This window comes from Pseudonaja textilis, chromosome 3 (assembly GCF_049901715.1).
Source record: "Pseudonaja textilis isolate UNSWEBS1 chromosome 3, rPseTex1.2, whole genome shotgun sequence".
Classification (NCBI taxonomy): Eukaryota; Metazoa; Chordata; class Lepidosauria; order Squamata; family Elapidae; genus Pseudonaja; species Pseudonaja textilis.
Genome location: NC_141992.1, coordinates 107,968,756 through 107,994,791, shown reverse-complemented (window position 1 = coordinate 107,994,791; position 26,036 = coordinate 107,968,756). Strand labels below are relative to the sequence as shown.

The 26,036-nt window shown below is 42.2% G+C and overlaps 1 protein-coding gene across 1 annotated transcript in view; it reads left to right on the top strand.

The window, feature by feature from the left end:
• The window catches only part of ARAP3 (ArfGAP with RhoGAP domain, ankyrin repeat and PH domain 3), a 185,556-nt gene that overhangs the window by 150,522 nt on the left and 8,998 nt on the right, over positions 1-26,036 (top strand). The window contains exon 32 of the mRNA XM_026718719.2: positions 24,594-24,731. Coding sequence (XP_026574504.2) covers positions 24,594-24,731 — 138 coding nt within the window. The remainder of the gene's footprint in view (positions 1-24,593; positions 24,732-26,036) is intronic.

The window sequence follows — 26,036 nt, the reverse complement described above, 5'->3', positions numbered from 1 at the left end:
GTTCAGCAGGAATATTCTTAACAAATTTTCTTTCTAAATGGACTGTGGTAATTAGCTATCCTAAGAGCCTGAGAAAAGAAGACTCATAAAACCTTCTACAGGCAGAATCTTAACAATTGAAGATGGAGATCAATAAATACATTGGGCTGGACAGTCATAATTTTCAGGGTTTATAGAGTTCCTGCCTGAAAACAACCTGGTATGAACTGGAAGCAAATCCTCAAAGAAAAGATTAAAGAATTGGAATAGTGAGTGGCAATGAGGTAAATATTTATAGATCAGGAAAAGCTGGTGCTATAACAGGAGTTGGAAGACAAAGGAACTCTCCATAATTAAGAATCAAAAAAAGGAGCACTTTCAATGGATAATAGTGTCTCACAAAAGCAAGAGATGCAGAATGTGCTCTGTCCCACTGGAATTAAAAAACAGGCTCTTGCAGAAAAAAAATGGCTTTAAGCCTTCAGGGGAAGAAAAAAAAGACTCTGGGAAATAGGAGATAAGACTGGTTTACTGAAGAGCAGAAAAGATATACTGCACTTCACAAGAAAACAAAAAGTTGTAGTAGTTGTGATTTACTGTTGCAAAGAACTGAAAAGTAAATACCAGCTAGAGTCACTGACTGGGGTGCTAGGACTGGCAACACTCTGGAGCAGTCCAGCAGGCTTCCTGGAGGCCTCTTAGCAACAGCACACACAGGACAGCTGGTGATATAGGTCTCTATGTCATTTTTCAATGAGGGCCACCAAAACTGCCATTTGACCAGGTGTAAAGTTTTCACAAAGCCAAAGTGCCCAGCAGCTTTAGAATCATGGGCCTGTTGCAGCACAGTCCCCCTCAGACTGGTAGGATCATATAATTTAGTGCCAACCAATGCCAGGCCATCTTGCATGGTACACTAATTTGAGTGGGAGAGGAACCAGTCATCACTATTTAATGCTTATTTCAGCTCCTTGCATAAATCACTGGGAAGGTTGAGGTTCGACTTTTCCTGGGCTTTGGTAACCACCGGGGCAGCTAGTTGCTTGGAAGGGATAACTGGATGGATTACTTCTGGCCGAAAACTATTGTACTGTTAAAGTGTTGTGCCCAATGATTTTGCTTGGGTGACAGTTTTCAGGGTATTTTTAAGGCTTCCAGGTTTTAATGGTCAGTCCACACCTCAAACGGGTGTTTTGCCTCTTCGAGGAAATGCCTCCAAATTAATACGGCCCATTGGACAGTAAATGCTTCCTTCTCCCATATGGCCCATCTCCTTTCGGTTTCAATTAATTTCCTGGAGATGCAAGGTTGTAAGGCTCCAGCGGCATTTGACTCCAATAGCACGGCCCCCACAGCATGTCACTGGTGTCAGCCTGCACTCGGTCAGGATGTTTAAGGATGGGTTTGGCTGCAAATAGCCACTTAAGTTTCTCAAAGGGTTAGGGTTAGGATTGTCATGCTTGTCATTCCATTGTCCACTCGAGGGAACGGCTAGGCTTCAGCTTAACCTCTCCCTTTGTCTTTAGGAGGTTGGTAATGGGTAACACAATTTTAGCTAAGGCAGGAATGAATTGTCTATAAAAGTTCACAAAACCCAGAAAGCTTTGCAACTGCTTTCTGGTGTACGGGGTGCACCCAGACCTTTTCAGGGTCCATTTCTATCCCCTCATGTGATATACAGTAACCCAAATAGTCAATTTTATCCTGGTGAAATTCACACCTTGACAATTTGACATACAGTTCAGTGGCCCTGAGTTTTTTCAGGACTGCATGTACTAACTTCACATGTTCCTCCATAGTTCTGGGGTATATAAGAATGTCATCTAAGTAAACTAGGACCCCCTTGTACAAGTGCTCATGCAGCTCCTCATTGATCAATTGCATGGACACAGCAGGTGCCCCTTGTAATCCAAACAGAAGCACCATGACTGGAAGCAACCCAAAGGGCAATTGAAAGTGGTTTTCTACTCGTCTCCCTCCTTAATGAGGACTCTGTAAAAAGGTTCTCTCAAGTCCTTATTAAAGATTTTTCCTTTGGCCAGATGAGCCATCATGTCCTTCATTAGGGGCAGCGGATAAACGTTCTCCACACACACTGAGTTAAGCCCTTTATAGTCCACACATAAGCAAAGAGACCCATCCTTTTTCTCACAAAAAACACACGGGCAGCCACCCATAGCCTAGCAGGTTGGATGAAGCCCCACTTTAGATTCTGGCCAATAAAGGCCCACAGCTCCTCCAGCTTTCATGGAGTCATCGAGTAGATCTTTGGCTTAGAAAGTTTTACCTCCTGGAAGATTTCTATGCTGCAGTCTGTGGGGCGATGGGGTGGGAGCACATCTAAGCCCCGCTCGCTGAATGCCTCCCTGAGGTCCCAATATTCTTTGGGGGTTTTCTCATCACTGTCTAGGCACTTGTTTTCTGCAGTTCCTAGCTCTCTCACAATCTTGGCTTTGGGTGGGGGTTTGCCTCCCACTCTTCCTGGTTGTGTGGAATGAATTTGTAAAAACTCCTTCCTCCAATTTACAAGAGGATTCCATTTTTGGAGCCAGGTTAATTCAAGCAAGAGGGGTCACTCCATTCCAGGGGCTACAATGAAACTCAGTGTCTCCCTGTGATCCCCCATCTACATCTCCACTGGTTCAGTTACAAAGTAAGCTGGGCCTCCCCCAGCCACCGACCCATCCAGCTGGCAAAATGCTATGGGCACTTTCAGTGTTCTCAGTCTCAGTCTCAGTTTCTCTATCACCTTGGGGCTAATCATGCATCTTGTGCACTGAGTCCAAAAGGGCCAACATCTTCCCATGGATGCCAAACAAAGGAACCTGCAGCTCTACTGGGATGGTCATGGAGGCCACATGCTGACTGACCAGGAGGTCGTCATCGGAGTTGGTCTTGCTCCTATGGGATGATCAGAGTTCCCAGTTCCTCCTGGCTATCCCTCTGCCCCTTCAATACTGTTTCATGGTGCTTTGCTGGTTGCTTCTCAGACTTCCTGCTCCCAGCAGTTGTCAGTTTGGAGTTTAGCTTGTTGAAGCAAAGCTGCTTAGTGCCCCTCCTTCTCACACTTGAAGCATGCCATGAACCTCGGTTTGGCTACTGGCCCACCTTTGGCAGCTCTTGAGGCCTCTTTAGGGGCAGAGGAGGAAGGCTTGCTCCAGCTACAGCTTCCACGGTGCTGGTCTCTAGTCAGGTCAATTTCCACCTCAGCTGCCAACACATACCATCGCTGAAGGTCTTGAGGGGCTCCCTAGGAAATGCAGCTCTAATAGATTTCTTTGTTAAGCCCATCTTTGTAGCACTCCATCAGGACCTCTGGGGGCCAGCAATGCATGTGGCAGGCCAACTCACAAAACTCCTGGGTGTATTCTTCTACTGACCTCCACCCTGGTTTATGGTCTTTATCCTGGTCCTAGCCTTGTGTTCGGTAAGGTGGTCCTTGAACGCATGCAGAGCGCCATCATAAACTGGTTGTAATTCCTCAGCTGGGGGGCATTATTGTTGTGAAGAGTGACCATCCAATCTGCTGCAGCCCCTTCCAGGGCCATGGTGACACATCTCACTTTGGCTGCCTCCAAAGTAAAGTCTCCCCATACTCTTCAATATGATTCCACACTTGAGCTAGGAAGAAACCCAGAGCTTTGGGATCCCCTCTGTATTTTATTCCCAGTGGAGGAAACTTTGGAATTCAGCACCTCTATCTCAGGGTGCTTCAGTGCAATGATACAAGTTATAAAATACCACTTGTCACAGGCAATAATAATGAATCAAATTCAAGGCCCCCCTTCTCCCAATTGAATGGCAGCATCAGTTTTAGATATCTGACACTGCAAAACTGTCAAATGTATTCCACGGCAGGCCACTTCCCTTGCTGAATGGAGCAGATCCTGGCCTATGCTCGCCAGGTTTCCATGAGGTCCTCAAATCTGTACCAAATATCTTGCATAACGGCATCCATGTTCTTCAACTCTGGGGCCCCCTCATCATAAAGTGACACCAAACACTCCACAGCACTCCCTTCCAGGTTTGATGTGACAGCATTCACTTGGGAGGGCTCATCAGAGTGCATCGCTCCATACAGCTCCAAATAATTCCATAACTGTGTCAAAACCCCACCAACTCTGGGGTTGCCTATGTAGAGGCTCCTGACACTGCAGGGAGTGCAGGGATTTACTCCAGACCTGCCAGAAGGGGAACTGCCCTTGCCACTTGCTGAATGGGTCCTGTCACTCCAGGGGTGGGTTTCTACCGGTTTGCAACGGTTCTATAGAACCGGTTGCTAATGACACCAGTAGTTCTAAGAACCAGTAAAACCGACCCCGCCCCTTGGCCCCGCCCCTCTCTGCCGCTCCTACGGGCCAAAAACCAGTTTTTATTACTGCGCACGCACAAAAATCCCTTCCGCATTCTCTTCCGCCCACCCCTTCCTTCGATGCCCCAGCCCCCATCCCTATCTGCCACTCCAAAGTTTAAAATAAAATAGTTTTTTTTAAAAAAATGGTTTTTTTTACTGTGCACGTGCAAATATCCCTTTCTCATTCTCCCCCGCCCTCCCCACCCCACTTATATTGCATGTGCGCTAATTACAAAAATTTACCCACGCCGTGCCATCGCTCACACCACCAGCAGCAGCAGCAGCAGCAGCCGAGCCAGCCAGCTAGCTAGCCAGCCAGCTGTCCATCCCTGACTGCCTTCTGCTGCCCTGCTGAGTGAGGGCAAGCCGCAAGCACCAATTGCCACCACCGCTAATCATCCTCGCCCAGGCAGCCTGCCTTGCCCTTCCTGCCTCCCACTGCCACTGCTAGCAGTCCTCGCCTGTCCGGACTGCCTACCCCGCCGCCAGCCTCCGAAGACGTGGATTGGTAAGTATGATCTTCCAACCTGGTTGTCTACCTGCTGCTGCCAGTCCCGGTCACCTGCCTCCATCTTCCCTCACCTGCGACTCCCAGGCCTGGCGCCACTGCCTCGCCCACCACAGCCCAAGGGTTCCTGCCTTGCCTTCCCACCACCAATTGTTAGTGAGGAGGCAAAGCAGCAGCTCCTGCTGGCAATTGGTCACTAAGCGAGCACCTGGTCATTAAGTGAGGACCACTTAAATTTGGGTTGCCAGCCACATGGCCACACCCACCCCAGTCACTTGGCCATGTAGCCACACCCATCCCGGTCACATGACCACCAAGCCACACCCACAAATTATGCCACGCCCACAGAACCGGTTGTTAAGAAATTTGAGTCCCACTCCTGCATCACTCCAGTTAGGCTTGACACTGTTGACTGCAGCACAGGAGGGGACGGGGTATCCAGCAGCTTGGCAGCCTCATTCCAGCTCTCGTTGCCGCTGACTTCTGTGAGGTAGAGCCCTGGACCTCTAGCCTGCCAAACCTGTCTCTGAGCTGTTCCATTGAGGTTGTGATCAGGAACCTCCTTTCCATCAGCTCTTCCCACTTAGCTGCTCTCCTGGCTTTCCACTTGCTTTCTCACATCACCATAACTCCAGGAGGAACCAATGAATACTCTGCATCTGCTGCCTTCCCCATGCTTGCCGGCTGCCCTTTTTTCCTAGGGCAAGGGACTTCTGACATTGCCTTTCCTCCATGTACCAGCGGGCACTCCAAGTTCTCAGCCACCTACTTAGGGTGTGTGCTGATCGGCTGGCCCCCAGGGCCCACTTGTGCTACCATACGCACCTCCCAGAGAGGGCTTCTCCCAACTTTGCTGTGCCATCTGTCTTATCAGCTGCCAACATCTCAATATCATGGCTCTCCTGGAGAGGTCCAGGTACACTGCAGTAAATATAAGAGCTGGTTTAATGTCAGCTGTCCAGATAGCAAATCCAAAAAGAGAACTCCTGTGACATTTATGTTTCCCAAAAGTAAAGCTTTATTAAATACACTACATTGGCCCAGAAGAAGCAAAACCATCTCTGGGCTTCCCATGCAAAAGCCCACATAGTTAAACTTGCTTTTTCCCTTTGGCCATCTCCCTCAATTAATTGTGTTGTCCAACGATACCCACTTCTTTTGTTATGAGAACACCCTAGATCATTCAAATATCTGCACAGTGTGACCTTGGGGGCAGGGTCTCACAATCAGATGGAATTTTTGCATTCCATTCTCACTCTGACATTCCATCCACCCCCTCCCAATTGTTGTCAAGCTGAGAGTAAAGAAGTAACTAGGTGAAAGAGTGAATCACTCTTGACATGTTGTTGAATATTTAAAAAAACAAAATTTATTAAGATCACAGAAAAACAGAAATAATTAATGGACCCAAAATAATTAGTAAGCTATAAAAAGGTCAAAATTGGGAAAGTGCCTGGACGAGATGCTTTACCAGTCTCTGATTAAAAACATTTTTGAAGATGTACTGTTACAAACATTGCAAACTCTACAGACTGGAAAGATACGAGAGAAATATATAGAGGACCATATAGCATTAAAACCTAAAGAATCATAGCCCTGGAAGGCATCTTGGAAATCTTCTGCTTATAGCAGGATATTTTATTTCATCCTGGGAAAATGGTTGAAAACCTCCAGCGATGAAGCACCTACAATTTCAAGAGGCAAGCTGTTCCACTGATTAATTGTTCTCAATGTCAGAAAATTTCTCCTTAGTTTCAGGTTGGATCTCTTTAACAAATCTCAACCCATTGCTTATTGTCATGCCCTCAGGTGCTTTGGACATTAAGTCAACTCCCTCTTCTCTGTTGACAGCCCCTCAAATATTGGAAGACTGCTATCATGTTGCCCTTACTCAGGGGTGGGATTCAAATTTTTTAACAACCAGTTATGTGGGCATGGTTTGGTAGTCATGGCTTATTGGCCATGTGACTGGGTGGGTGTGGCTAAGTAGGCATGGCTAGGTAGTTATATGACTAGTGATATAGTCACCAATTTAGCAGTCCATTTTGCCTTTGTCCTTCCTAAGCTGAACTTGTTGAACCCAAGGCATCTATTATTTATTTGTTTGTTTGTTTATTTATTTATTTATTTATTTATGTCAAGCGATTATAACAGATAAAAGTATAAACATAGTTATGAATACATGAAATGGATACAAATAAGAAAAATAAAAAGAAACAATGGGACAGGGACGGTAGGCACGTTGGTGCGCTTATGCATGCCCCCTACAGACCTCTTAGGAAAGGGGTGAGATCAATAGTAGACAGTCTAAGGTTAAAGTTTTTGGGGTCTGGGGAAGAAACCACAGAATCAGGTAGAGTATTCCAGACATTGACCACTCTGTTGCTGAAGTCGTATTTCCTGCAATCAAGTTTGGTGCAGTTTACCTTGAGTTTGTATCTATTGTGTGCTCTTGTATTGTTATGGTTGAAGCTGAAGTATTCATTGACAGGTAGGACATTGCAATGTATGATTTTATATATTATACTTAGATCAGACCAAAGGCGGCGTAGTTCTAGGTTTTCTAGGTCTAGAATTTCAAGTCTGGTGGCATAAGGTGTTCTGCAATGAGTGGAGGAATTAATAAGTATTTAATAAGACCCTCCCCAAGGGAAAAAGAGCACAGACTTTCTTGCCACTTGCCTAACTTCATTACAACAGCAGCTTCAGGCTCCTTTAAAAAAGGCCATTAAAAAAAGAATAAAACAAACAGGATTTCCTTCAAAATAATTCCTGATCATATGTTTCAGAAGACCACATAATAAACCAGACTGAGAACTGCACTAATTAAGACTGTAACTAAAAAACCCAAGATTTGGGAAAGAGAACCAGTCTAAAATCTATTAGCATTGCATTTTTCTGAATGCACTATATACCTTTATTTTATGTATTGTAAATTGATTTCTGATGAATTTAACTCATGGAGTGATCTTTTGTTACTACTTCCAGCAATATTAATTTGCATTTCTTACTTTATTTAAAATGAACAGATTTTAAATTAGAGTATATAAAACCCCATTGAGATTGTCTGTAGGCAAACACAAACCCCAAGGATTTGCGCTCTCTCACACACATATAATATAAATATTATACATAAAGTAAATGTTACAGGCAATACCTTAATGCTGATTAAATCTAAAAGAGGCCAAATTAGGAGGACTGACCAGAAAATGACTCCCTGATAATTAAGGACAGGTCTTCTCAAGTTTCATTTAGAACTGGACATATGACAGAGAAAGAAAAGAAAAGCTTTTAAGTTAAATAGGCTTACTATGGTAATTACACAGCCAATCAACTTAGGTCCAGGAACACAGGCAATGAAACAACAACAAAAACACACCCTTCGCCAGCCTTCCACAGCCTCCTCCAAAGTCAGAGAAGGGACCTTTACAAGCCCCAGTCACTGCCTCCTCCACTTCCACCTCCTTTTCTTCCAAATCCAAAGGAAAAAGCTCCTAGTCCAGAAATGACGCCCCCAGAGCTGGAGAGCTGCACTGTGAAGCAAGTAGGAAGAAAAACCTCGTGACTTTAAACACTCAGGGAGAAATTACCTTCTCTCCCACGTGGCTGCTTCTAGAACTAAAGAAGGCTAGCAATTGAGCAGGGAAGCTAGAGTGGGAGAGATCAAATGCCAGCCAGTCGATGTCAGTCCTGGGGATTTAAGCTTTGGGCTTCCCTTTTTCTTCCTTCCTTCCTTTCCAGAGAGTGGCAGGAACTGCACTTGGTTTGCAGTGTCTCAAATTGATTTTCCCTTTCTGACTTTACCTGCTTCCCAGCCAAGGAATGTTGCCTCTTTTGCTGCTTCCCCACAAAAAACCACTCTCTTTCTTTCTCCTTCCTTCCTTCTCATCTTCCTTCCTTGTTTCCCTGCCTGCCTCCCCTGGAGCCCCAGGAGCACCGAAATAGGGTGCGGGGTGATGGTGCCAGTCCCACCCACCCCCATGCCAGAGATGGTATTCAGCCGGTTCTGACCAATTCTGGAGAACCGGTAGCGGAAATTTTGAGTAGTTCGGAGAACTGGCAAATACCACCTCTGACTGGAAATTTTACAGTATCCTTCCCCTGCCATGCCCACCAAGCCATGCCCACAGAACCCGTAGTAAAAAAAATTGAATCCTACCACTGCCCTGTGTCCTGTGTTTTTGCCTCCTGGGCCTCAGGGAATCCTCCTGGGTGAAGCAGTAAGACAATGAGCATAGCTGATTGTCGGAACAGCTGATTGTCAGGAGGAAAAAGAAAAAGAAATACCTTAAGGAGTGACTGGGTGGGACCATATTATTATTATTAATAATATTATAATAATATAATATAATAATATAATATATATTATATAATATATTATAATATCATATTATATAATATATTATTATATAATATAATAATAATATTATATACACAAAAAATGACAGTGTACACAGCAAACAAGATAACTATGGTGGGTTTCATATCACAAATCAATAGTCAAACACTTCCCAAGCATTTGGAAGTGTGTGATGTATCGGCAGATTATGCGAGCAGATCCCAATAAGGTGGCCTTCTGCAGCTGACCAATGGCGATTTTGTCAGCGCCAATTGTTTTTAAGTGCTTGCCTAGGTCTTTAGGCACCCAGTGTGCCAAGTACCAGTGTCAAGCAGTTCAATTTTCAAATCCTGATATCTGGTGATTTTTTCAAGTTGTTTGTCGTCGATTCTGCTGTCACCAGGTATGCCAGTGTCGACGATCCACACTTTTTTCTTCTCCACAATCATGATATCAGGGGTATTGTGTTCCAAAACTTTGTCAGTCTGTATTTGGAAGTCCCACAGTAGTTTTGCATGCTCATTTTCGACCGCTTTCTCAGGCTTATGATCCCACAAGTTCTTTGCCATCGGCAGATGGCAGTTGTGACACAAATTCCAGTGGACCATCTGAGTGACTGTATTTTAACATTGTTTGTAGTCAGTCTGAGAGATTGTCTTGCAACAGCTCAGTATGTGATTGATGGTTTTATCTGCTTCTTTGCAGAGTCTGCATTTGGAATCATCAGCAGATTTTTCTATTCTAGCTTTAATTGTAGTCGTTCTAATGGCTTGTTCTTGGGCTGCAAGAATCAGGCCTTCTGTCTCTTTCTTCAGTGTTCCGTTGGTCAGCCATAACCAGGTCTTTTCCTTAGCTATTTTTCCTTGGATCTTTTCAAGGAACTGTCCATGCGGTGCTTTGTTACACCAGCTGTCAGCGCAAGTTTGCATCACTGTTTTCCTGTATTGATTCTTGGTTTGCTGCACTTTGAGCAGCTTCCTATTGTTGACCTCTATCAAAGCTGGTTCAACACATTATTATTATTATTATTATTATTATTATTATTATTATTATTATTATTATTATTATTATTACCACCTTTATTGTCAGAGCACAACGTGTACAATGAGATTGGCTGAGCCTCCCTTCATGCACCCTCCCCCCAACACAACTCACAGTGAGGACAGAAGACCCTAACCCAGTCCCAATCTTATTACACTATGTGACCTTGTTGCACAATGCGCTGGCCCCGCAAGTCTGTATTATTTTCCGTTCAGAAGTCTGACAGCCCATGAGTAGAAACTGTTCTTCAGCCTGTTAGTGCGGCTGGCTATGTTTCTATATCTCCTACTTGATAGTAGGAGAGTGAAGAAGTGCTGACCGGGGTGTGAGTTGTCCCTGAGAATTTTCCTCACTCTTCTAAAGCAGCGAACCCTGGCAATGTCATGTAATGGTATCAGAGAACAGCCCACGATGATTTGTGCTGTGCTCACTGTTGAGCACCGTTAGGAGAATGAGTGCACACAGGGAGACGTAGTGAGAGTGGTGAAGAATAACACACAACCAGCACACAGATACACTGCATAGTAAAATGTAGGTTTTTACTTCCAGTAAACGGCTAAGCAAAGCCAACAAACAGTCCAAGTTATACACAGTTATAGCTGTCAGTTTTCAGTCCAGGGATAATCCACTAACAAAGTCCAGTATCAAAAACAGTTCAGTAATAGACTCATATCAATCCAAGAATAACGATGATCAGCAACCGTCAATAAGGAAATGCAGGAACCAAAAACAGTGACCATCAGAACATCACCCAACTAGAAACTAGCAACACTCTCTGGGAAACCAGGTTTCTGGCTCCATCTTATGGCCGTTTGAGGAACCACACCCAATTACAATTTTTAGCATTCCCTTAAAGAGACATATTAAAATGTCTATCCTGGTTTATATATTTCCAACCCAATTGTTAGGTGACTTACATTCCTAACACTCACCACCCTCTGTAATGTCTTTCTGTCTGTGGCTGTCAAGTCACCATACCACACTGTAATGCAATATGTGAGCACACTTTCTATTGTGGACCAGTAAAAGGAGGTCATCAGCCATTGTTCCACTTTATTTTTTCTCAAGACCCTAAGGAAATGGAGTCTCTGTTGGGCCTTTCTGTCCACCTGGGTTGTGTTGATTTTCCAGGTTAGATCTTCGCTGAGGTAGATTCCCAGGAATTTAAAGGAGGAAACTCTCTCCACACAACCCCCCTCAATGTAAAGTGGGGTGGGTTCCTCTCTCTTCCAGAAATCTAACACAATCTCCTTTGTCTTGCTGATGTTTAGGTGCAGGTTGTTTTCTAGGCACCATGAGGATAATTTTTGAAGCTCCCCACCTGTAATGAGATCCAATATGGTAGTATCAGCTGCGAACTTAATGACCACAGTGTCAGATCACAGGTCAGATGATACACAATCATGTGTGTATAGTGAGCACAGGTAGGGACTGAGCACACAGCCCTGTGAGGAGCCAGTGCTCCCCTTTAAGAGAGGTGGATGTGACAGATCCAGTCCTCACTGTTTGTGGTCAGTCCCTCAGAAAGTTTTTGATCCAGTCACAGATGGAAGAGGGAAAATCCAAGTCAGTCAGCTCTCAATAAGGATGCTTGGCAGGATAGTATTGAAGGCCAAGCTGTAGTCAATGAAAAGCATCCTGACATCGTTTCCAGGTTTCTCCAGATGGCTCGCTACAGTATGTAAGGCGGTAGCTATAGCATCATCTGTCAATCTGATAGCCCTGTAGGCAAACTGATGTTTGTCAAAATCTGGTGGGAGGCATGTCCTAAGGTGTTGGAGAACCAGTCTTTCAAAGCATTTCATCACTACTGACATTAACGCGATAGTTCTGTTGTCATTTAGACAGTTAATTGCTGTTTTCTTGGAGACTGGGACAATAGTCTGTTTTCAAGCATGATGGAACACAGGCCATTTCTAGGAAGATGTTAAAGATCTTTGTCAGGATCCCTGTTAATTGATCAGCACAAGTCTTTACCACTATCCCCAGCACCCCATCTGGACCTGCAGCTTTACTGGGATTCACAGCCTTCAGTGCAGCTCTCACTTGATATTCGTATAGGGTGAGTGGCTGGGAATCAGAAGGCTGGCATGCAGAAGCTACGAGGTCTGGTCTTTTCATCTCATAGCAGGCAAAGAAGATGTTCAACTCCTCTACCAACGAGGCGTCAGCATTGACTGTGTTCCTCGTGTTGCCCTTATAGTTAGTTGCTGCAGTCCCTGCCACACTTGCTTCAGGTTGTTATCTGCTAGTTGATTCTCCACCTTATATTTGTATTTTTGTTTTGCCACCTTAATGCCTCCTCTAAGGTTTGCCCTGGCCTCTCTCTATATATATATCCCTGTCCCCTGCCTTAAAGGCAGAATCCCAGGCTCTCAGAAGTGTACCTTGGCGGTCATCCAGGGTTTACAATTTCCATAGATGGAGATGGGGCTTGCTGTCAGTGATGTCACACATGCGTACGATGTCACGCATGCATGATAAGGACTAACTGGGCAAGGAGGAGAGGGGTGGGCATAGAGGGGCGGGGCCAGCCAGGGGCATGATTTGCTGGTTCTCTGAACTGGGCAGAATCGTAACAACTGGTTCTATAGAACCAGTCTGAACCAGTAGAATTCCACCCCTGCCCTTATTCCTTTTAGACTAGACATACCTAGTTTGGTTAGCCCCCAATCTCTTCTTAAAATTATCTAGTGATGGTGTATCTATGACTTCTGGGTGACAAGCCATTCCACTGATTAATTGTTCTTGCTGCCAGGAAATTTCTTCTTAGTTCAGGTCGGATCCCTCTTTGATAAGTGTCCATCCATTACTTCTTGTTCTGCCCTTCTGAATAGCTTGGCCCCTTGTTCTCTGTGACAGCTCTTCAAGTATTGGAGGACTGGTATCATGTCACCCCTAGTCCTTCTCTTTATTAGCCTAGACATACCTAGTTCATTATATGGTTTAACCTCCAGGCTCATTATTATATACGGTATGTTGCTATTCTCTGCACTCTTTTATGGTTTCAATATCTTGTTTTGTCATAGTGACCAAAACTGGGCACAGCATTCCAAGTGTGGTATTATACCAAAGCAGTATAAAGTGGTCATAATACTTCATGTGATCTTAATACATCCTCTGTTGATGCAGCCTAGGACTACTTTGGAGTATATGACACTGCTGGCATACTTAAATGGTTGTCCACTAGACTCCTAGATCCCGCTCACAGTTACTGCTATTAAGCCTGTACATTTATTTTTTCTTCCTTAAGACCTTATTTTTCTCATCACTGAATTGCATTTTGTTGCTAAGGACCCAGTGTTCAAGACTGTCAAGATTCTTCTGGATCTTGAGCCTCTCTTGTATAAGTGTTGGCTATCCCCCTAGTATGGGGTCATCTGAAAATTTGATGGGTTCCCCTTCTGTCACCTCCTCTAAATTTTTGATGAAGATCAATCAGAATAGAATTGGAAGAGACCTTGGAGGTCTTCTAGTCCAACCCCCTGATCTAGCAGGAGACCCTGTACTATTTCAGATAGGTGGTTGTCCAGTCTTTTCTTAACAATCTCCAGTGATGAAGGACCCACAACTTCTGAAGGCAAGCTGTTCCACTGGTTAATTGTCCTCACTGTTGGGCAGTTTCTCCTTAATTCCAAATTGCTTCTCTCCTTGTTTAGTTTCTATCCATTGTTTATTGCCTTGCTTTCTGGTGCTTTGGAAAATAGATTGATCCCTCACATCTTTTTGGAACCCCATCAAATATTGGAATACTGTTATTGTACCACCCCTAGTCCTTCTTTTCTCTAGACTGGCCATACCCAAATCCTACAACCATTCTTCATATGTTTTTATCTCCAGGCCTTTAATCCTCTTACCTGCTCTTCTTTGTACTTTTTCCAAAATCTCAATGTCTTTTTTGTAATATGGTGACCAAAACTGGATGCAATATTTCAGGCGTGGCCTTACTAATGCTTTATAAAGTGGTACTTTATGTGGTTTTGATTCTATGCCTCTGTTTATACAACAAAGGATTGTATTAGCTTTTTTGGCTGCTGCTGCATACTGCTGGCTCATGTTTAAGTGGTCATCCACTAGGACTCCAAGGTTCCTCTCACAGTTACTGTTTTGGAGCCTGGGTTTGCCTATTCTGTACTTGTATCTAGGTATAAAACCTTGCTTTTCTCTACATTAAATTTCATGCTGTTGGATAAAGCCCATTGTTCAAGTGTTCCAAGATCTTTTTGGATCCTGAGCTTGTCTTTTAGGGTGTTGGTTATTCTTGCCAGCTTAATGTCATCTGCAAATTTGATGAGTTCCCCTTCTATTCCCTTTTCTAAGTGATTTATGAAGATATTGAACAGTTCTGGACTTAAGATGAAACCTTGTGGTACCCCACTGCTTACTTCCCTCCATGTAGATATAGTACATTTAAGGACTACTCATTGAGTACAGTTTGTCAGCCAGTTACAAACTTATCTGGTGGTGATTCCATTTATCTCACCCTTTTTCTAGTTTATCAACTAGAAGTACATTGTGATCTATTTTGTCGAATGCCTTGCTGAAGTGTAAATATACTATACCCACATCATTTAGCTAATTTAGTCACTTTGTCAAAAAATAAAATAAGATTGGTTTGGCATGATTTGCTTTTTAACAAAGCCATGCTGGCTACTAGTTATGATTTTATTTGTTTCTAGATGTTCACAAATCTTTTTTCGTTGGTCAACTAGTTACAAATACATCTGATGATGATGCTGTCTATCCCATAATTTTCTATTTTACCAAGAAACAGGCTATGGTCTAATTTGTCAAAAGCCTTATTGAAGTCCATGTTTACTGCATCCACAAATGGTCTGCTCATTTAGTTATTTTGTCAAAGAATGCAACAAAGTTTATCTGGCATAATATGTTTGTTACTAACATATGCTGGCATCTAGTAATAGCTTTGCTTGCTTCTAGTTGTTCACAGATCGGTTACTTGTTTATTTTTTCCAGGATCTTCCAGGTATTGATGGCAGGTTGATTGGTATGCATTCTTTTATCCATTTCCCCCCTTTTTGAAGATGGTAACTACACCAGCTTTTTTCCAGTCTTCTAATAGTAGCAGCAGTAGTAGTAGTAGTAGTTCCCCATGCTCCAGGATCTTTGAAAAATATGGTTCAGAAAGGAGTGGAGCTTCCTGGTGTTACCAGTCACAGGGAACGCAGCTCTGCAATTCCTGTGCTGGCTTCTCCCTGTTTGTGGCAGAGGTGGTATTCAGCAGGTTCTGACCAGTTCTGGAGAACTGGTAGTGGAAATTTTGAGTAGTTCGGAGAACCAGCAAATACCACCTCTGACTGGAGATTTTACAGTATCCTTCTCCTGCCATGCCCACCAAGCCATACCTACAGAACCAGTAGTAAAAAAATTTGAATCCCAGCACTGGTTTGTGGGCTCCGAAAGGAGCCAAAGCTGCCTTGTAGGGGCAGCGAAGCTAAGGAGGAGCGCTCTGAGAGGTCGCAGGTTCGTAACTCTCCTGCTGAACCCTGGGGCTTTTTCTGTCTATGCCACAACAAGGAAAAGAGGCAGTCAAAGATGGCTGCCAAGAAGCTGGGACAGCAGATGATCATCTAAGCCAGGGATCCTCAAACTTTTAAATCAGAGGGCCAATTCACAATCCCTCAGAGTGTTGGGGGGCCGGATCATCTGGGTGGGCATAGCTAGGTGGTCATGTGACTGGGTGGACATGGCCAATGTAGCAGTCCATTTTGCCTTTGTCCTTGCTGTACTTGCTCAACCCAAGGAATCTATTTACTAGGAGACCAGACTACTTTTTTGAATTATTTGAGATTACAGGGCTTTTAAGCCTGAAGGGGAATTCACAAACTGATTTGCTTTTTCCACACGTGCATGTGTATATATACACACACACATGAATATCTACCAAAATTGTTCAGCAACCAATTTGGTGGATGTACTTTATATATGGCAAGAATCAAAGCTGTGGGTCAATTCTTCTTCAAGCATTATACTGCGGTTGCATTTGAATTAGTGTTAGTCAACTTCAGATGATTTTGAAAAAGCTAGGAGACATGGATCAGGAGCTGAAAAACATCCTGAAAGGCTGTTTTAAAAGTGTTTTTAAAGACTTTTAAAGTGCTACTTTACAGTCTGGCAGCAGAATTGCTTTTCAAACCACCAGCAGCCCTCCCCATCTCACCCACCGGCCCTAGATCATGTGGCTGCACCTGCATCATCACCCCTCAGTCAGCTAGCCTGCCCCTGCACCCTTCGGCCTTACCTTCGGCAGCAGCAGTGTGATCAGAAGTGCAGCTCAACTGGTGAAATAATTAACCAGAAATGTGGCTGGAGTGGATGCTCACTGGAACATAAGGCCAATGGTGAGGGGTGGGGCGAGGGGCTGGGCTGAATCCCACCACTCCGTGGGCTGGGTACTTTGCATTGGCAGGCCGTATCCATCTTGTAGGCCAGTGGCCCCCAACCTTTTTTGAACCAGGGACCAGTTTCACAATTATTTATTCTTCCATGGACCAGTACCTGAGTAACACGAGACTCCACCGCCATCGGGACAGCTCTTCATTCGAAGCCGCCCCCCTGCCCTCTTCAATGAAACTAAGGCGCTAGCACCCAAACGCTGCTTTCCAACCGAAAACCCAGAAGCATCGCCTGGTGGCAAGTGCCGCCAACCACCGCCTTCTACTACTAGTCCCTAAAGCAGCGCGGAGCTGCTTTAGCCGGGCTTCTCTCTCCCTTCTCAGTCTCTCTCACCTTCCTCAGTGACCCGTCACCCTTCTTCTTTCCAGCCTCGGGCAAAAAAAAAAAAGACTTGGCACAGCCGGCTAGAAAGCACGCCCGAATTCCTCGCAGCTTCCCGCCTCCACCTGCAAGGAAGTGGGTGGCAGGGGGGCGAGGGGTGCAAGCGTGGGCCGGGAAGCACAACTGGTCAGGGAATGACCTTCCCCGGGAAAGTCGGAGGCGCAGCAGCCGCTGCCACCACAGCTGCTTCTGCTTCCTTGTGCTCTGGCGATGGACGCCGTGGCGCTCCTTCAGTGCCTGTGCTCAATCTGTTCCTCCGGGTCATGGTGTAGAAGCAGCAGCAACAGCAGCAGCTTTATCTGTGCGTGTGCGTGTGCGTGTGCGTGGCTGATGGGGGAAAAGGAGAAGGAGAGGAAAAGGGAGACTAGCGCTGGGCATACCGTGGTGCTCTTTTCTCCCTCTCTCTCCCTCGCGGCGCCCAAGCTTTGCGGCCCGGTAAAAAATGATCCACAGACTGGTACCGGTCCGGGGACCAGTGGTTGGGGACCCCTGTTGTAGGCCATAGTTTGAGGATCAATGATCTCAGCACAGTGCAGGAGTAGACTTTAGTGAACAGTGTGTGAACTGGGTGGGAAGAATTCTTTCTATTCAAACTTCAACTCCAAAGAAATTCAGCGGAACTATTTATCTAGAACTATTTGTTAAATGGTGAACAAGCACTTTGGAAAGGGATTAAGTGATTAAACTGAAAGGAGGAGGAGATTTAAAAAGAGAGGAAACAATTTATTCTTTAAAAATAGAGAAAACTGAACTCTCAAATTGAGAGGATGAAGAAAGCATTTTAAAATGCTGCAACTCTGCATTTTAAAAAATTAATACTGCTTTTTCACTTGAATTATAATCTGAAATAATCAATAATAATTAAAATTGGAGTCCCAGTAACAACATTTTGAAGTAGAGAGTGCCATCTGCTGACAAGAGGAAAAATATACAAGCCTGGAAATAACCATTTGAAGGACTGTGAAAACAACTATTGGATTATATTCATCTACACTAAGATCATTGGAGACCTGAATATTAAAATAAGATTTTCAATTAAAAGACCCCCGAATGTTATGTTATATGATTGAATCCATAAAAGTGATTTGAGAAGGCTTGGATAATCCTCTGGCCTATTTAAATGGATTTGACTGATTATTTGTGAGATATAAAGAATTGTGATTTGTATAAGTTCAGCCTTGAATAAATGGTTCCTGGACTTTTGGCTCAAAGTGGGAGCTACTAAAATAAAATAAGCAACACAAGGAGGAAATGAGTGAAATTTTAAATGAGATGGAACTGACGTTCCAAAGCATTAAGGATTTTATACAGAGACAACACAAGGCAATGGTGGAAGTATTTGATGGCATAGTCCAAAAACTGGAAAATATTATACAAGGGACAATGAGCAAAGACCAGGATGTTCAGGAAAGGAAAAAATCAGCAGAAAGAATGGAGGAAAAAGCAGAACTGAGAAACCAGTGAAAAAAAGACAACAAGGAAGAGATATCATCAAAACTAATAATGATTAAGGAATTTAAACAGGAGGAAAATAATTTAAAAAAGTCTTAAAAAGAGAATGGGAGAAACAGGAAGATATTTGGGGAAAGGAGATAGGTGTTAGAACAGATAACTTTAAAATTAGACAGTGGAAAAGGATAGGGAGGAGAGAAAAAGTTATAGGAAAGTTATAAAGTTATAGGAGAGAAAAAGAATAGTCAGGTTGCAGATGTAGATAGAGTAACTTAAAGATCCAAGAGAAGAATATGAGAGGCTATTTTTTTAAAAAAGGATAAGACTTAAAGTACTGATAAGGCAAGAGACAATGGATAGAAAAAAGAGAGGGGGGAAAAAAGATTCTTTAAGAACATACTTAAGCCAAAACATGTGTATTAACGTTAGAATTATATAGACTGGATAATTATTTTGTACATATTGTGATAAGCATTAGGATAATGTTTTAATACAAATAGATATGAAGAGTGAAATATGGGAATTATGAATAAGAACTAAGCATTAATTGGAAAATTAGAGAATGAATGAGGGTATTGTTATATAATGATTATATAATGATATAATGATTAGCAGTGAAATAATAAAATTAATAAAAATATAAATAATAATAAAATAATATAAATAATAATAAAATTAATCAATGACTAATTAGATAATGAAATAATATATTTTAATATAAGCATGTGTATTAATAGTGGAATTACATGGATTGGATGAATGGAAGGAATATGAACAGATCTACCCTATATGTTTAAATGATATTGTAATTGGTATAAGAATTGTATATTGAAACACTAAACAATGAAAGAATGATGAAACTTTAATATATACAGATTTGAAGAGTTAAATAAGAGAAATATAAATAATAAAGCAGGTGAAAGATGGAAGACAGAAAAGAAGCGTCTTTGAATACTACGGTAACATGAATAAAAGTAAGAATAGAAATAGAAATAAGACGGGAACAACAATGTACATATTTTAATATAACAAGATATATGTAATAAAAAGAGGGAGATTTAGAAATTGAATGGCGGTAGTATTAGATAAGTTTAAACAATATGAAACAATGAAAATGAAATGTAATAACTATGAGTAATATTATGTTTATTTGTACTAAAATGTATGATACCCAGGTATCACATTGTTCATGCATTGATACGTATAAGCAACATAAAATAAAAAAACGACATATAAAAAGAACTCTGGGATGTAATCCATCTGGCTGTGATGATTTGAACTTGTCTAGAGTAAGATTAACATGTTGTTTGACCATTTTCTTGTTTATTTTGTCTTGTATTTTGTTTTATGGTACTGCTTTTGATGGGTTGGACTAATTTTTCCTTTTGGGCAAAGAATGAATTAAGCTGCTGTCATCTTCTTGCTATCTTCTCCCATTAGTAGATTGGTTGTTTTCTTTCTTTCTTTCTTTCTTTTTTTTACACGTAGGAAAGAAACCTTTAAAATTATTTTTGTCATTTGTTGCAAGTCTTAGTTCATTCTGAACCTTAGCTTTCCTGTTGTGACCTATTGGCAGCTGAATCCAGGTGGGGAGGCAGAGTGGGAGGCGGACCCAGCATCTGAGGGGGAAGAGGGAATGGAGCTGTCAGAGATATAGAGGAGGAGCCTGGACTGTCCATCAGCCCCTAGATGGAGAGGCAATAGCCTCCAGGTCCGAAGATGGCTGATGAGGAAGAGGAGGAACAGCTGCGTTCTGTGCCTGACATGCAGATGCACAAAAGGCAGAGAAGAGGAGAGCAGTAGGAATCTATGGGCCGATCATCAGGATGGAAGAGCCACCACTGCTAGCTAAGCCCCTGCTTAAGTCTCAGGATAAAAGGCAGGGGGCAGAGATGAATAGGTGTGGCAGACAACTATTTGTCTCCCTGTTGGTCAGCCACTGATAGCCCGAACTTCTGAATCCTGTCTGAAACCTTATTGGAATTCTTTCATGGAATCTGCTGCGCTGAGAGTTGATGTACCTTCTGAGTGTGTCTGTGTCTGTGTTTGATGTTGGAAATGAATGGGCACACCCTCCAGAACTTCCTTTATGAGTGTGGGAAGAGAGAGAGAGACTCCTGGTGTGTTGGAGTCATTTTCAGGGCGAAAGTGAATGAGCGTCACTTTCCACAGGCTCTTTGAGACTGCATTAGCCTACTGTGAGAGAGACTCTTTGCTGGGGCTGCTGGCACTCCTAATACACAGAATGATTAGTTAAAAACAATGTGCTTGTCGTGTTTGAGAGTCAGGTCAGAACATCCTGTGAATCTTTGCAGATTCAGATTATATGCTGGTGGTCTAATTTAGTTATGTAGCCCTCTTTTCGCTTTTTATACTTATCCTTCTTATCTTTCAATTTATCAGCGTTCTTTATGCAACCATGTTGCTTTTTTTCTGGGATGTTATTTTTTTCCTTTTTAGTAGTATTGTGCTAGATTGGCTTTTATAATTTCATGTTTCAGTTTCCAAAGCTTCTTGAATTGTTTTCTCTTTAAAGATTTCCATCCATGGAATTTTCCCCAGCTGTCTCTGAGTTTGTTGAAATCAAACAAGTCTAAATCTAAGTCTAAGACACTAGTTTAATTTTGTTCTACAGCTTGTGCCTGCATTATATTGAATTCCAATGTCACATGGTCACTCTCCCCCAAAGTTCCTGTAACTTCAACACCCTCTCTATCATTTCATCTCTTGTTAGTGAGAATTAAGTCCAGTATAGCAAATCTTCTAGTTCATAACAAACATGTAGATGCAGAGTTTGTCTCCCAGTTAATAGTTCCAAGTCCCCTGTTACATTGCAGTGTGCTTCATGCACACATTACCTAAAAGTTCTATTTCTTTTATTTGGTTAGGTGGTCTGTGGTATATACCTATGTCAATGTCATTCTTTTGTTGTTTTATATTAATCCAAAATGCATTCAAGGAGATTTTCATCCTTGATTTTGGGGAGGGTTTTGCATTTCCATAGCAGTGTAACTTTTTTATATATAATGCAACTCCACCTTATCTTTCATTAGTTTTGTTTCTTTTCAACAATCTGAATCTCTCCAGCTGTACATTCCAATCATGGGTTTCATCCCACCAAGTTTCAGTAATGGCAATAATATTATATGTGTCATGTATTTGGATTTCAAGTTCACTGTGTTTGCTCCTCATACTTTGAGCATTAGCCTATAGTCATCTGTATCCTTTTTGATTGATCCTGTGTTTCAGTGGTGGGATTCAAAACATTTTTACTACTGGTTCTGTGGATGTGGTTTGGTGGGCGTGGCAGGGGAAGGTTACTGTAAAATCTCCAGTCAGAGGTGGTATTTGCCAGTTATCAAAATTTCCACTACCGGTTCTCCAGAACTGGTCAGAACCTGCTGAATACCACCTCTACTGTGTTTGCTATCTACATCTCCTGTGTTTTATCTGAGTTCATCTTCAGTACTCAACTGCTTTGAAAGTCATTGAATTTGGTACTTAATGCATTTTGAGATGAAATTTTTGTCTGGTTACTCATTGCTTGGTACTCAATGTGCAAGCTAGAACTTGTTGGTGTTGGTTGTCTCATGACTCACTGCCCTTTCCAGCTGAAACAAAGGGTCACGTGTTAGTCACACAACAGCTCTTGGTCCTATGCAGACCCCCTAGCAATCTTATCTTAACTTCTGTAATCATTTTGTGATTTTTATGCTTTTTTTCTAATCATGGATCCTAAGAAAATGACACAGATAGCACTGACCCCCCAAAATTACTTTGCAAATAATAAGCAAATATGAGAGTGATATTCACATTAGCGATCTTGCTAGGGAATACAGTATGTCTAGAATAACAATCTCCACCAGTATTAAGAATAAAGAGGCAATTAAAAAGGCTGATGGTAGGAAAAGAGTTAAAGCAGTGACAAAGGAGCATTCCCAAACATTCCAGGAAGTTAAAAAACTGATATTAATTTGGATAAATGAGATGCAGCTGATGGGTGACAGTGTGTCAAAATACATGATATGTGAAAAAACAAAACAGTTGCATGTCGATCGTTTGAAAAACAAATTGGGAACAAGTGGCGAGCGTTGATGTTTTTAAAGCTAGGCACGGTTGTTTGAATAAAAAAAAAAAACTGGCATCCATAGCGTTGTGAGGCAAGGCAGCAAGTGCTAATAAAAAGGTTGTTGATGAATTCATCCATGAAGCACTGAGAAGCTGCAGGAACTACAGGAGAAGCAACAAGAGGTGGCTAAAGAGATTTCTTCAGGGGAAGAGAAGATAAGGGAGGATGTCCCTAGTTCCTTGATTTAGAAATGTGTGCAAAATGGGCAGAAGTTCAAAACTGTGGAGAAGTACTATCTAGAAAAAATGCTAACAAGTAAAAATGTGAATTTATCCAATGACCAAACAATTTCACTTTCGAGAAATTCTGAAAAGAAGACAGAAGCAGTCCTCATTGGATAAGTTTTTAGTGAAAGTGACAAAAAGTGTGTCAGACTCAGAACCTGTGATGAAGTTGAAAAAAGGCAGAAAAGAGAAAGAATACCTGAAGTGCAAGTGCTTGATAGTAGGGGAGGGTATTGGAGGGGAACTCTCCTTCCAAGCAACAGTACATGCAAACTCTCCACTGCTCTCCTCCCACCATCCGTATAATTATTTCCCCAGATGAAGAGGGAGAGCTGACTTCAGAGGAGAGCTGGGGGAATACCAGCAAGATGGCAAGGTCTCTATTCACTCTGAGCAGGGAGGGGCCAGGAATCTTTCACATGAGATGACTCCACCTGTTGTACCTCCAATGTGATATATGCTGTATTCTGCCAGCAATGCCCCACAGGATTCTGCATTGGAGAAACAGGACAAACTTTGCACCAAAGAATTAATGAATATATAAAAATTCAAACCAAGGACAAAATAATAGCAACCGTTTTAACTTCCTGGGACATACAAATGTAGATCTCAAGGTAACAAAGAAACTATACTTATTAGCCCCATTAGATAATGACCAGAAAATCAAGTCCATGGGAGGACTAAAACTACAGGGGAATGACCAAATGAATGTCTGGCTGGAGAGGGGAGATGCAGCTGTACTAGAGGCTCAGATACCCAGTCAGAAGCACAGGGTGGAAAGGATCACACCTGCAGCCAGTCAGCAGGAATGAAAAGGAACCACCTCCTCCCCCAGATCCTAGAACACATAGGGGCTGAACACATAGGGGAGTCAGCAAGGCTATTCATGAGGCAGCAGCCTTGTCCCTCCTAGTGTGTTACACTGGTGCATGCCTGTTTAGCCCAACACATGGAGCAACATGATGTCGAAACAATTGCCTGTTTTCTCTGCCTTGCATATGTTCCAACTCTGACTCCAGTTTTCACGACTTTAGACTTTTGCTTCATGTGGCTGCATGTTTGGACTTCAGATTTGCTTTTCGGATTTTTGACCTGTACCTTGACATGGATATATCATATATAGACTCTGGATTGTACCTGTGTGTGTGTGTGTGTGTGTGTGTGGACTTGCAGATTTGTGCCTTTACATGTAGACTTTACAGCCCTGCATCTATGTCATGCAAACTTGAACTCAGGGCAATTTTGCAGTTGGTGTGAGTGTGACCTGTCTTAATAAAGTTTTTAAACCTCCCCATGAGTCTGTGCATGTAGACTGGAACAGGACAATCTCATTAGGACATGGCCTCTTCTCAGTACAGGTAAAGTGAAGTTTTTATCTTATTCAATCTAAGTACAGTATTCATTAAATTTTAGGGTTATTTCTCATGTAAAGTAATTATACACAACCGTATCTCCTTTTACTTATTGCCTTACAATGTGCATTTTTGGTTTGGGAATGTATTACATTTATGTACATTGTTTCTTATGGGAAAAATTGGTTTGATACTCATTTTTTGTGTCCATCATACATTATACCCTGAATTGATGGATGATCTGGTTGATGCTTAAAATTATTTAAGGACTATTTATAAAATCCAGAACTCAAGTGGGCAATCTCTGTACTCTAACACTATAAATAAGTGCATGAGAAGAAGAAATTAATAAGCAAGTCATGCTGTTGATGCTACTACCAGTAACAAAAAAATTTTTTTTTCCTGTCTTTCATGTAGCATGACAGAATCTGCCCAGTTCATCTACGTCGACGGTCTTCTTCTGACTTGACCAAGCCTACGTTTGGCACCATGCCCCTGATTTCCCTACATGGAGACTGCAGTAATCCAGTCATGCTTTCTGTTAATCAAACCTTGGTAAGGTTCCACTTGGAAGCCAAACTTTTGAAACGAGCTAACTACAAAGCACACAAGGCATATATTTTATTTATATCATGCAGTCAGTTTGAGTTTATGTGGGCTCAAGGAACATCATTTTATTGTATGACATAATACGAAATTCATGTATTAAGTCTGTATGCAAACTGTTGTGTTGTCCTAATAGTCACTGTCAGGAACACTATGTTTTTATGTTCCACCTTAATAAGTACTCCTTATCCATCAGCACCCCCACCATCCACTGCTCATGAAGCAAAAACCTACAGTTGATAATAAGCATTTAATTTATTCTTTTTTTTTAAATAAACTTTATTAGTTTTACTTTTTAAAAAACAACAACAACACAGCTACAAATTATATACAACAAAAAGACGAACAGGTCTTGGCATAGGCCAAGAGGGAAAGAGAGGAAAGCTTGAGAGAGGAAAGAGGGAAAGGGAGGGGAAGGGGGGGGAAAGTGGGGAAAACAAAAGTAGGGAAAACAATTATAATAAAACCATATTTTTGTGACTGTCTGTAAGATCTTTTCTTCTTCCAAACTATCGGCGGCAGTGCTTTTCTTTATCTCTGCCTCGGAGGCCTCGGCCTTAGTTTTCTTAGAGGTGATCTATCTTTGATTAAGCCAAATGTACAAAGGATTCCAATTGCTATAATAGGTTGAAGATTCTTTATTTTTTAATGCTTGGGTTAGTTTGTCCATTTCAGCGCATTGTAAAATTTTCTGAATAACCATAAGTTCAGTGGGGATAGAGGGTAGTTTCCAGCACTGGGCAAATGCCAGTCTGGCCGCGGTTAAGATATGGATTGTAATATACTTCGATTTTTTGAATATTTGTTTATCAAAAATTCCTAGAAGAAAGGACTCTGGTTTGTACTCAATTTGTTCCATGGATATTTCCTCTAGCCAGTGCCTAATTTTTTGCCAGTACTTCTGGGTTTCCTTGCATGACCACCACATGTGGAAGAAGGTACCTTCTATGTATTGACACTTCCAACACTTGGGGCTCGTGTTGGGGTGCATCTTCGCCAATCTCGAAGGGGGCAGGTGCCATCTATAAAACATTTTATATAAGTTTTCTTTATAAGCTGCTGATTTCGTGATCTTAATGTTCCTGTTCCAGATCTTTTCCCATTCTGCTAGGGTAATGCTCCTACCCACATTTCTGCTCCACGCAATCATATTTCCCTTGACAATTTCTTGTCCTAGTTCTGTTTCTAATAAATATTTGTAAAATTTAGATATATTTTTTTTACTCGGTCCTAGTAGAATTTTGTCTAGAGTCT